General features: G+C 35.2%; 1 protein-coding gene across 1 annotated transcript in view; it reads right to left on the bottom strand.

The window, feature by feature from the left end:
- MPP5 (membrane palmitoylated protein 5) overlaps window positions 1-13,150 on the bottom strand; it is a 70,258-nt gene that overhangs the window by 37,800 nt on the left and 19,308 nt on the right. Inside the window, 3 exon segments of the mRNA XM_027570191.2 lie at window positions 12,188-12,335; window positions 12,337-12,501; window positions 12,503-12,720. Of these exon segments, the coding sequence (XP_027425992.1) occupies window positions 12,188-12,335; window positions 12,337-12,501; window positions 12,503-12,556 (367 nt within the window). The 5' untranslated portion in view covers window positions 12,557-12,720.

The raw sequence follows: 13,150 nt of genomic DNA on the forward strand, positions 1-13,150 counted from the left end.
GTCATTAAATATTTGCCTACATTTCTTTTGGCTTCTTATGGCTTCTACTTCATAATTAACTTTAATCTATCTAGAATTTACTTTGGTATAGATTTGAGGGGAAATTTTAACTTCAATTCTTTTCTTCCAAGTGGTCAACAATTATTCTAACACCACTTATTGAATAATCTCTACTGTTCCACTGATTCATACCACCAAAATCTTACATATAATAGGGTCTTTTTCTAGTCCATTGGTCTATCAGAGCCACAATGTTTAATTATAGTAGCATTTCAGTCTTTCCTCATAGTGATATGTCAAGTACTTGCTAATTACATTTTCAAAAATGTCTTGACCATTCAAAATGAGTTACAGAATAATTTTTTCAAGGTACTACCCACTCTCTCCCATTCTTCCAAAAAGAAAAGTCTATTGAGATTCTGACTGAAATTAAGCCTGTATGAGTCTGGGAAAAACTTACAGTGGCCACTACTGTCTTATACACAGTCACATGGAAAAAACCCTCTCAGCTTAAGTCTTTTTATGAGTTTTCTTCATATATAGCCTGCAGAAAAGCTACTGATTTTTTTTAAAGCTACTGATTCTTATACATGTATCTTATAATTACTACTATAATTCTTTCATAGATTTGAATAGTTGTTAAATTCTTTCATAGATTTGAATAGTTCTTCACAGTTGATTCTTGAGGTTCCTTACCCTTTCCCCCCAAATCAAAACAGATTTAGTCCCTATAAAATATACAGATACACTCTTCAGTAATTTAAAATGCAGCAAATAACTAGGGGAAAAAAATGGAAAGTCAAAACTTGTCAATCGTGTGCCCCAGAGCTAAATAAAACTTGAGAAATAGCTAGAATTTAACCATAAGCTAAGCTAATATCTAGAACACTAGAAAGAAAATATAGATAGGGGAAACTGGGAGATGTTCGTCAGAGTTACCAACTGTTGCTTTTCAGGTGAGTAAGTTCTGAGGAGCTACATGATGACTGTAATCAAGAGCTACTCTCTCATACTACACACACACAGTACCTGAAGTTACGGATGTGTTAATTAACTTAACCATGCTAAATATCTCACAATGTATACATCAAATCGTCATATTGTACACTTTTAAATACATACAATTTTACATGTCAAATATACTTTAGTAAACCTGGGAGGAAAAAAAGAATATGGAATGTCAGATTCCATCAAATTCAAAGAGGTTACCACAGAATCACCTAAGTATATAAAGAATTCCTAAGAGTATAAAGAATTCAATAGGCTTAAAGTATCTTTAGAGCAAAACAGGAAAACATTTAAATATCTTAAAAGGAAAAAGAATTATAAAACCAACAAAAGTAGTTAGAGCAGTAATTGTCTACAATCTTAGGAGGACCATCTTAGACTTCACTGGGTGGATAATGAGATTCCTATTTAAAAATTCAGTAATTATTATTTTTTTTAAAGATTTTATTTATTTGAGAGAGAGAATGAAATAGAGAGAGAGAGCATGAGAGGGGGGAGGGTCCGAGGGAGAAGCAGACTCACCGCTGAGCAGGGAGCCCGATGCGGGACTCGATCCCAGGACTCCAGGATCATGACCTGAGCCTAAGGCAGTCGCTTAACCAACTGAGCCACCCTAAAGTTAAGTAATTATTTAAAAGAGCTCAGACTACTTGTCAGGGCAATGAGAAAAATCAAGGGCTTCAGATATCACCACTGACTGTAATCAATAAGCAACTTTAATCAGCCCAAAAGATAACCATCTCTCTATTGTCTGTTCAACACCAAGAATATTTAAACTTTTAAAGGCAAAGGAACTTCTGCATTAATGTCGCCTGGTACCAAAGCCACCCATAAGGACACTGCAATACTGACATTAAAAAAAATAAAAATAAAAATCTGTTGTTTTATCTTCCAGCTATAATTACCGGTGTTAATTTGTTATACTATACAGTCTTTCAGACTTTTTATTTTTTTAAAGATTTTATTTATTTATTTGACAGAGAAACAAAGCGAGAGAGGGAACACAAGCAGGGGGAGTGGGAGAGGGAGAAGCAGGCTTCCCGCAGAGCAGGGAGCCCAAACTGGGGCTTGATCCCAGGACCCTGGGATCCTGACCTGAGCCGAAGGCAGTAGCTTAACGACTGAGCCACCCAGGTACCCCGCTTTCAGACTTTTAAAAAAAAAAAAAGGTGATTTAACCATATAGGTCACATAGTACTGTTTTGCAACTGTTATTTTCCAACTTCTTTAGAATAAACACCTAAAATTACTGATCAGATAATAAAAACATTTAAAACTTTGATACATATTGACAAATTGCCCTCCAGATTGGTACTAACTACCTTTTCTTGCTTTATCAGAACAATGATTTTTTAATCAAGGATATTTATGAGAATTACTAAGGGAACCTGCAAAGATAAGTCTTGAGAGTTCTACCTCAAACACAATCAGAACCTCGTCTTCCTGAATGTCATTAAATATAAATACATATGTACTGATTTTAAGTTTATTATATTGTACCCTTCTGGTTAAGAACCACTGACCTAAAAGCTTTATTAACATCGGTTACTATAATATTTTAAGACATGATATACTTGAGACGAAGATAACTGACTGCTATATGGAGTCTTTGTGTCTTTTTTTTATAGTTATTCTATTTCCTCACTGGCAAATAGTTTTTGTTGCCCTTTTTTTGCTCTGTGGTAAACACAGCATATAATTCTCATATTTAGAATATTTTAAGTATAAAATGAGATAATGTAGTCATATGTCATAGAGAAAAACTAGGGAAAGTAAAGAAGAGTAACTCACACTAGGATGGCTTAATGAGAGATACAACTTGAGATCAATGACCTTATTTCAGATCAGCTCACAGTTAAGACACTGCTCAGACAGGAAATAGGAAATTTTGCTGTTAGTCCAAAATGGATAGTGTAAGGGAATGCAGGTTCCAGAGAAAGATGAAATCTGGCAATTTGTGCATACTGAGTTCTAAAGCCACAAAGACCATGGAGCAGTTTTAAAAACCAAGAGGAAAAAAAAAAACTCCAGGCCAAACTGGAAATGTTTTTCACTCAGTAGGTCAGGGATTAAGATCAGATCTATAGGAATAGGAAAGCTGTTAAGCATAATAATACAACAGAGTCCCAAACAGGCTAATGACCTAGGACTTACCTACATAAGTAATGGGTTGTGGGAAACCTAAGGACCTTGCCAATGCTAGAAATATAAAAACATTTAACTGGGCTCAAGGTTCAAGATTATTAAGTTAACATCAAGACCAATTTAAACTTGTTAATTATCATTCTTTACAACTTCACTTACCTCTTTGATGTCCTGGTCACATTTTTGTTGTTTAATTAGTAAAAACTGTTTTCAGTGAAATTACCTTTCTTAGGAATTGTCTTTAGATTTATTCCATTAATCAGTATTACCAGACTGAATTGAGATCACTTGCCCTTAAGCTCAGCTTTTAAAATTAAACATTGCCAACCATTTTTGGAAAACTACAAATATGTATTTGGCCCAAATTACATATTAGTCATTGCCATTACTGAATAGTAAGATACAGAATATCATATTATGTGCATATGTGGGATTTTATTGAATCCTCATAAAAACCATGAGAAACATTTCACAATATAAAAAACAACCCAAACCCTCCAAACTAGAGACCGACATAAACTCAGATAAAATCTCTGGAGAAAATAAAGCCATACAAAAAAATGGCACCTGGATGAAGAATCCACTTCTTCAGACTTGTAAGGCAATGCTTTTCTGCCACACCAAGGGAACAAAAAAGATAAACTTTTTTTTTTGCAGATTCTAGGGCAAATAGCTGTCCTGAGATGTCATTTTGCCCAGTACAGCAGCATGTAATGTACACAGGTCAGTATTTAGAGGAGCTTATACGTTCTAGCTAAAGACAGCTAGAACCACGTATCTTTAGAAGGAATTTTCTCTAGCTGTTTGTACATCTTCATACATATAATGCATATAATGCATGTGTTTTATTCACCCTCCAAATGCTACTTTTATAATACCATGCAGGAAAGCTGCTCAAAGTACTCCATCCTTCAGATCCAAATGTTTTCATTAAGAATGTTTAGTGAACAAGTAGAAAAGCAGACACTCAGTGAGTTTTTAAAACTTCATTAAATATATGTAGATTGACTAGAAGATATGGACTAAACTACATGTAGCTGAAACAAATGAACATTTAAGAAAAAATAGAAAATACCCAGACCCTGATGAAATTAGTGTTTTTTTTAAAGCTTTTTAAAAGGCTTATCAATTTAAAAGACATTAAAAATGATGCTGCCTCTGTCCAATAAGTTTTAAAATCACAAAGAAACCAACAGACCCCTACACCCTTAGTCTTAAAATACTGACCACGATAAATAAGTTCACAGTCTTTATTCAGTTCTTTACCAGAAAATTCGGAATGTTATTTTGACAAAGGATCTTTTCTTTGGTATTAAGGTTGATGTCTAATGAAAAATTATTGTGGGTAACATCAACTCAGGGATTCTCACTTTGACACACATTCTCATTCACATTTCAGTTTCATATAAAAATTCTTAATTTCAAAGGTCAGAATATTTAGTTGTAGGTTAAAAAACCCTTAGGTCCTACATTGTACAACTTTTTTTTTTTTTTAAGATTTTTTATTTACTTGAGAGAGAGAGAGAGAGTCAGAGAGCGAGCACAAGTGGGGAGAGGGGCAGAGCGAGAGGAGCAAGCAGACTCTGTAGTGAGTGGGGAGCCTGATGCGGGACTCAATCCCAGGACCCTGAGATCATGACCTGAGCCGAAGTCAGATGCTTAACTGACTGAGCCACCCAGGCGCTCCTATACTGTACATCTTTAAAAGCACTTTACAAATAATTATTATTCAAGAACAGTTAATTTTGTATACACTTAAAGAAATGTTCCATTGTCTGATGCAGGTTATATTTGTTTACTTAAAACATTCTGTACAATTCCAGAAGGAATTTTATTTTTTTTTAATCTTTTTTTTTTTTAAAGATTTTATTTTATTTATTTGACAGAGAGACAGCAAGAGAGGGAATACAAGCAGGGGGAGTGGGAGAGGGAGAAGCAGCTTTCTGTAGAGCAGGGAGCCCGATGCGGGGCTCGATCCCAGGACCCTGGGATCATGACCTGAGCCGAAGGCAGTCACTTAATGAGACTGAGCTCCCCAGGCGCCCCCCAGAAGTAATTTTAAAAATCCAATCAGATACAACTAAATCAGTCCTGTCAAATATGTACCCTCTTCCGTAATTAACAATGAAGATACACAATAAAAAGACAACAGAATCCAGAGAACAGAGACTCCTTTCCCCACTCCCACAAACAGAGACACAACAGGGGAAACACAAGGATAAAGAGCCACATGGACAGAAAAATAGAAAGATACATGGAGAATCACAGGGCTAGCAAGAGAGAATGACACAGTGCAGAGAGGGAAGTGGACAAAGAAGGGAGCATTGCAGCAGAGATATAACCACAGTACGGCAGGACAGAGGGAGGGCGGAAAAGGGGACACTGCAGAGGAGAAGGTGGCAAAAGCAAATATAGCAAATCTGGCTTTGAGGATAAATTCTAGTCTGCCACAGCTTCCCTACAAGAAAGTTCTTTAGATCTAGTTAAATTCTTTGTCCCACAGTTAGATCTATTTCTTCTTACTTGATGTTCAGTAGAAACTGTTTTAAGTTCCCATCATCTTTTCTAACATTTCTTATAACACTTAAATCATTTATTATCTAAATCTATATTATCTATTATTATATTATCTATTATACATTATCTAAAAAAATTACTTCTATTTGGCACTGGAATATAATTAATCAGATAAATACAAACATACACATAAATCCACAAATCTACCCCCCGAACCCTCTCCTCCTTTCCCCTTGGCCCTCTCCTGGTAGCCTAAAATATAAAAGAATGAAGATTTAAATTAGGCAACAGAAAGCAAAAACCAAGAGTTGCTCTATCTGAAATTCTATCATAGGCAGTCATATGGGAGAACTTTTTGGCTTTAAGGGTACAAAATAAAATTACACAAGGAAGCTAAGGAATCTCCATCTCTGGAGAACTTTCAAAGTAATGGTGATAACCACCTACCCTGGATTAGCTTTGCTTATTTTAACCCATGCTATCATTTACACCCAAATGAAAAGACAGTTTCTTAGAGATCTATTCTAGCATAACAATCTTCCATCTCATTGTTTAAATGATACAGATTTCTTTAACCTATCCTCAGAAATTTCTAGATTTCAACCAACTTTTAACTTTTTTTCTGAAACTTTTAAAGGTTTCTTCTTTTCTCCTAAACCGGTCAAACTGAATATTCAGATGAGGACCTTAATATTTCTGAGTATGAGGAAATTATATCAGTTTCCAGTATATCTATCTGCTGAATCAAAATCAGAACATTCATTCTGGAAATCTTTGCTTAAACAGAGGTAGACTTTTCCTTTTTTCTTTCCAAATTTAAGAACATAAAATTCAGATCTTTGAATTTTGGTTGGCAGTGGACCAAGTCAAAATGAATTAAAAAAAAAATAAATCAGAAGCTCATGGAAAACCCTGAACAGTAATTACTCATTAACAAATTGGGTTACAAATTAAAAACAATACCATTTAAGTATACAGGCAAGGATAGTTAAGAGAGACAGCACAGGAGAGAGAGAGAGAGAGAGAGAGAGAGAGAGAGAGAGAGAGAGAGAGAGAGAGAGAGTGTGTGTGTGTGTGTGTGTGTGTGTGTGTGTGTGTGTGTGTAAGTGGGGGGAGGGGCAGCAGGCTAGGGAGGAAGGGAGAAAAGTAGACTCCCCACTGAGCTCAGAACCCAACACAGGGCTCAATCTCATGACCCTGAAATCATGACCTGAGCCAAAACCAAGAGTCAGATGCTTAACGGCCACCCAGGCCACCATATGAATTATATCTTAAAAAATTTGTTATTTTAAAAAAACAAAATGAAAATTTGCTGGTTAAGATCCACAAATTAACTTCATGGACTAAGAGGTTAGATGATCTTTGGTGGCTTCTGGTTCTTACAAAAGTTAAATTTTAGGGTGCTTGGGTGGCTCAGTCGGTTAAGCATCTGACTCTTGGTTTTGGCTCAGGTCATGATCTCAGGGTTGTGAGACTGAGCCCACATTGGGCTCCGCACTCAGCATGGAATCTGCTTGAGATTCTTTTCTCCTCTGCTCCTCCCCCTGCTCCCACCCCCAAATAAATAAAATTAAAAAAAAAAAAAGCTAAATTTTAGTCAAACTTACAGTGTGCCACATACTTATTTACATTTTTTCACTTGGTCCTCAAGAAAATTCAGAAGCTTAAGCTTAGAATGTCAATAGCAATTAAATGAAAATTAAAAATATTTAAACTCTACATCTGACTCCGGACATCCCTTTCCAATGATTCAGTGATGTCCCGCATTTCTGAACATATCATGACACAATGATGCAAATCTTTGCAAGAGGGCAAAAGCTAAAATCTATTATTACTTAACAGGCAGAAAAAAGTTTGGATGCAATGTATCAAAGACTGGTATAGCAGTTAATTATTTTTCAGAATTATGCACATTTAACAACCAAACATTACATGACTATAAACATATTATAATGAATTTTCTAATCTTTACTCTAGATTAGCTCTAATTTTAGCAATCTGAACAAATCAGAAAATTTTCAAACAGACCCAACATTTTAAACATTAAATCTAGTACCCGTAAGTCTAATCATGTTACTCCCAGAAAAAAAAGTTCCTCAAAGAATGACTAAAAGAGCTTGGAAACATCTACAGCAGCTGAGGAAAAATTTAATAATAATTATTATATCAGAAGTAGGCTGAACTCAAGGTTTATTGGCACTGGAATTTTGTTTGTTGAATTTAAATAAACTTTCCTTAAAGCCAATCTTTAAAAACGTTTATCACAGTCTAGCAAAATTCCAGGATATCCCATGGTCAGTCAGAAGTCAAAAAATAACAAAGAAATGTAGAAGATATATTTTACTTTGTAACATCAAATACGGGAATACTACTGACTTTATAGCTGAATACTCAGACATGTGGCAAAAACAGGAGACACTAATCAAGACTGAAACATGCTATTAATTAATATAATGAAGTATTTTATTCATCCTAATTTTCTGCCCCTTGGCGTACCTTTTATCTTCACACCAACAGCATCTGGTATGAATTAAAAAGCCCCTGATCACGAATTTCAAGGGTCTCCTTATTAACCACAAAACATCATGGGTGTGTGTGGGTGGGTGGGTATGCCTTTCCTAAGGTCTCTTCATATGTGATAGATGATGGTGTTTCCTCCTTTATTCCCTTTAAATAGTCTATTATATTTACTTGTCTACAACCCTGGCCCCAAATTACTTCTATGTGAATACAAAAACAGTGGCACCTGCAATCTAGAGGTATCTGAAAAATGATTCTACTCTACTTCATCCTACTTTAACCTCCTTTGTTATCTTCTCAGAATTTCCCTCATGAAGTAGTTTGTTTGGCTTATGAAAGAGAACAAGACAATGAGATTTTATTTGAAGCAAAGCCAAGTTTTAATAACTCATGCCAATTTTAAGGAAAGCTTCCCTAATATATCAAAATTCTTATAATTTATAATACTATTATTTATTTGAAATTAAGTTCCCACATCACCATTTTCTAACTTTTAATAAGATTCTAAAAAATTTTTAAAAGATGGTATTATTCGTGAGAGCGCATGCACATGAGAGAACACGAGTGGGATGAGGGGCAGAGGGACAGGCCGACTCCCCCCCCTGCTGAGCAGGGAGCCGGATGTGGGGCTCAATCCCAAGACCCTAGGATCATGACCCAAGCCAAAGGCAGAGGCTTAACAGAATGAGCCACCCAGGCACCCCTTTTAATAAGATTTTGACTGCTTTTAAACAAGCAAATTCAGTTCACCCTTTCAGAATATTTTCTATCAATTCCATCCCTGCACTTTTATTATTAAACGGTACCTAATTTATAAATCCTTTCATTAAAAACCACTACCCTCAAATAAATAAAATCTTAAAAAAAAACACGACCCAAAGTATTCAACCTTCCAATTATATTTTCAATTCTTAAAATAGTATTTTCTCTACTCACAGATAAGTGATGATGTATCATTGGAAACTGATGGCTTCCTCTTAAAGAAAGAAATTAGTTGTTGCGTCCTTCCCTCATTTAAAACAAGGTGGCTGTTTCTGGCTGTGAAAAAGGCTGAGCAGTTGCCTCTGGCATGTGTTTATTAATTAAAATACTGGCAGGAAGACACAACTTTAAGGGAGTACTTCTGTTGTAGTCTGATGTGTTAGCAAATTATGTACAGGAAAAAAAAGTTTGGTACAAAGCTATTACACTTCATTTTAAAATGAAAACTTAAAACTCAGTATATCCAAAAATGAAGCTTTGACTGGCAATAACTCTATAACTTCCACTAACTTATCATGTTTCCTATAATTAACACATTCGTGTTGAGTCTATCAGCAATAAACCTATTACTTATTTCTCAAAGTATTAAGTATTCTATTCAAAAATTGAATTACAGATACCTCTTACATTTTTTAAAAAAAAGATTTGAGCGAGAGAGAGAGAGAGAGAGCGCGCGCGCACATGAGTGGGAGGGGCAGAGGGAAAGGGATAGAGAATCTCAAGCAGGCTCCGTGCTGAGCGTGGCGCCCGATGGGGGACTTGATCTCATGACCCTGAGATCATGACCTAAACTGAAACTGAGAGTCAAACTCTTAACCAATTGTGCCACCAGGTGTCCCTGGTAATACATTTTGAACTACTTTAAAACAAAATATGTGAAACAGCCTTAAATTCAAGGACTGCACAAAGGTATTTTTGAAAACCACAGTGGACTGCAAGCTGGAAGAAAATATAGCTGTCCTTTAATCTACACTTGCAGAAAAGTTAGGCAAGCAACATATAAAAAGAAATAGGAAAAAGCAAAAAATTTGAGAGAAATGGTCTCCAATCTTCTGTGCTTAGGGAAAAAAAAAGTTTCACTAAAGTGAATCTGGCTTAAGCTGTACTTGTTTCTTTACTGAGAGTCATGAATATTATCTATTAGATAGATTTTTCTGCCTGATCTAAGTAGAGCAAATGGACAAATACATTAATTTAAAAATTTAAAAATTAAAAAAAAAAAAAGGAACAATCAGTCCAGGCTTGGGCTGGATTTATTACAATGTAATCATTCTCCAAGTCAGAGAATATTTACAAGAATATTTTAATAAAAAACAATGGAGGGGCGCCTGGGTGGCTCAGTCAGTTCAGCGTCTGCCTTCCTCAGGTCATGATCCCAGGGTCCTAGGATTGAGCCCTGCATCGGGCTCCCTGCTCAGTGCAGAGCCTGCTTCGCCATCTCCCTCTGCCCCTCCCGTCCTGCTCGTGTTCCCTCTCTCTCCATCTCAAGTAAATAAAAAAAAAAAGTGGTGGGAGATATAAGGGCCAGTAAGAGGCAATCGGGAATTAAATATTTTTACTCTAAAAAAACGCTTTGGAAAAAAGAGCATAAAATTCCTTCAAGTAAATATATTTTGAAAATATGTATTTTTTCTGTTTTCACTACAGTTATTTTTTTTTAAAGGAGACAAAGTTTATTGAATATACTGCGAGAGAGTGGTAGGCAGGACAGCAAGGGAGATGCTGTCTGCCTGTTTTCACTATAATTATAATGCCTGAAGGCATTTACCAGACTTCAATATCACTGAACACATCTGATTTTTTAAAACACAGAGAAGCATGCATGTTGCTTTCTGTCAAGAAATGTGGTTCCTTAATAAATTTATAACAAAGAAGATGATGTGATATAGTAGAAACTGTTTCAGACTTAGAACACAGAGACTTTGTGAGGAACAAATCTAGTATATATGGTATCTTTGGGAAAATTACAAGAAGGTGTTCCACTCCTGGTAGTAAGAGTTCTGATCCAGTGAGTGAAGAGCATGCTGGACATCATTCTTTACTCAAACTCTTTGGAGTACACCAACTGCATATCTAGATCAAGGAAATTCAGACTTGGCTCTACCACTTGTTAGCTTGGAATCTTAAACAGTGAGTTAACTCAATTTCAATTTCTTTATTTCTAAAATGGAGATTATAAAGTCCTGTTAATAGAATTATTGTGGATATCACATAGGATGGTATGAGTATAGAGCTCAATAGACACTTAAATGAATGGAAGAACAACAACAATGAAAACTCTCTCCTTCCATAGAAAAGTGGAAGTAAAAAAAGTGGACGTACCTCTATTTTCACATCTATAAATAATAAATGCCAATAAATAGAATACTTAATTTTAGTTAGACCGGTTTTAAGGGAACACAAATTAACGTATACCCATAACATCAGTTCACAGATTATTCATGTGCATGTGTGTCTGTGTGTGTAGGAAGGGAAGGAAGTATGTTCAATGATCAAATATTCTAAGTTTGGAAACATATATTTGACATAAATCTCCCTTGCAGATTGATAATGTATATTAGCACTCTAAAGGATCTAAAGTCCTGTAATAGAGGTTTAACTTATTCAACCCACTGTTCTCAAAATTTATTTGGTCACAGATTTCTTTTTTGTTTACATCTACTAATAACTCATGGTGCCGTTTTTTTTGTTTTTGTTTTTGTTTTTTTCACAGAATGGAGTTTGGTAGTTTTGAGCCATGTTTTATGTGTATGATGCCATAGGAACAGCTCCACTTCTTATTGGCAGTCATTAATTAAAGAAAATCAAATAGATTATAAGTTACAGATAATAATTTCATTACAATATTACAAACTTCAAGGAAATCAGAAATTCAAAACCTGAAAACCGCTTTTCAGTAATCCTGATATAAAAGTTTGAGTTTGAAATAAAAGGTGAATTTCAAGGCTATAAATGTTTGCCCACATACCAAAATTTTTAATTCAAAGATTGTATCTAAAAACCATGCTGTAGTGACTGAACATTTTAGCCATATGCTTTAGCTCTATGTGACTAAAAGTAAACAATGATGGTTGGTTATATGGCCTTTGCACGAAAAGAACTTATCTTGGTCTTGAATTCAGATTGCTATTACTTACATTCTAGTAATAGAATGTTCCTTCCTGTACACATTTATGTTAAGGCAAGAGAAACAAAAGTATTTTCTATTTTCTATTATACTGCTGGATTTACTTACCTAATATTTTCACAGCATAATGAGGACTTTCTAAGACAATTCCTTCCTCTGTATCAAATATAGGGTTATCTATTCCAGTCTTTGGAGGAATTTGGGCTAGTTTCTTAAGTCTCATGGAAGAATTAAGGTCAAGTTCTTGTTTTTTTCCCTTCTTCTTCTCGCCTACGCCTCATGTCTTCCTGTTGTTGCCGAATACGCTCCAACTGTGCACTTCGACGTACTGGCATCATCCTGGTGCCCAAATCTCCAGGGCAGTCAACAGCCATCTCTCGATGCTTCTGATGTTCCTCTGGTGATGCAAGATCAACATTTTTTTACTTCGCTGTCTGATTCCTCAGTAACATGCCCATTCATATGGGATGTTGTCATGGTTATCTATAAAAACCTGTACCACTTTTTATAAATCAATTTCTCCTATAAAGCCAATCTCTTGATTCTGTAGTATAAAATCCATGTTACTTCAAAAAAACAAAAAAAACAAAAAACTTCTCACATCACATAATAATGCTATGAAATGTATCCATGAAGGAAATCTAAGGGGAAAGATGGGGAAAAAAAGTATAAGAATTACAACATAAAAGTAGATCTTACACAGTCCACTTCCAATCTATACACAATACAGTATCTCATAAGTGTACAACATTATTCGGCTATCTAGATTAAGTACTTTCCTTTCATTTTACAGATAATGCCGAGAAAATCAAGGTATTAAAAAAAAAATCCCCTCCCAAGAACTTGAAGCATACTGTTTAATTCTACAGCTGAGAAAAATCAATGTATCAGAAAGTTTAGCAAAGTGGGAAAGTAATAAAGTTTTAGGTACTAGTCTGGTAGAGAATAGGTGCTTAAGTTTAAAGATGTTTTGATCATCTTTGTATAGCTGTCTCAACACAGTACTTTACACTCAATTAATACAGGAGACTGAAATAACTTCTTAGTTAACTGCTAAAGAAACGGGCATAT

Source organism: Zalophus californianus, chromosome 6 (assembly GCF_009762305.2).
Source record: "Zalophus californianus isolate mZalCal1 chromosome 6, mZalCal1.pri.v2, whole genome shotgun sequence".
NCBI classification, from domain to species: Eukaryota; Metazoa; Chordata; class Mammalia; order Carnivora; family Otariidae; genus Zalophus; species Zalophus californianus.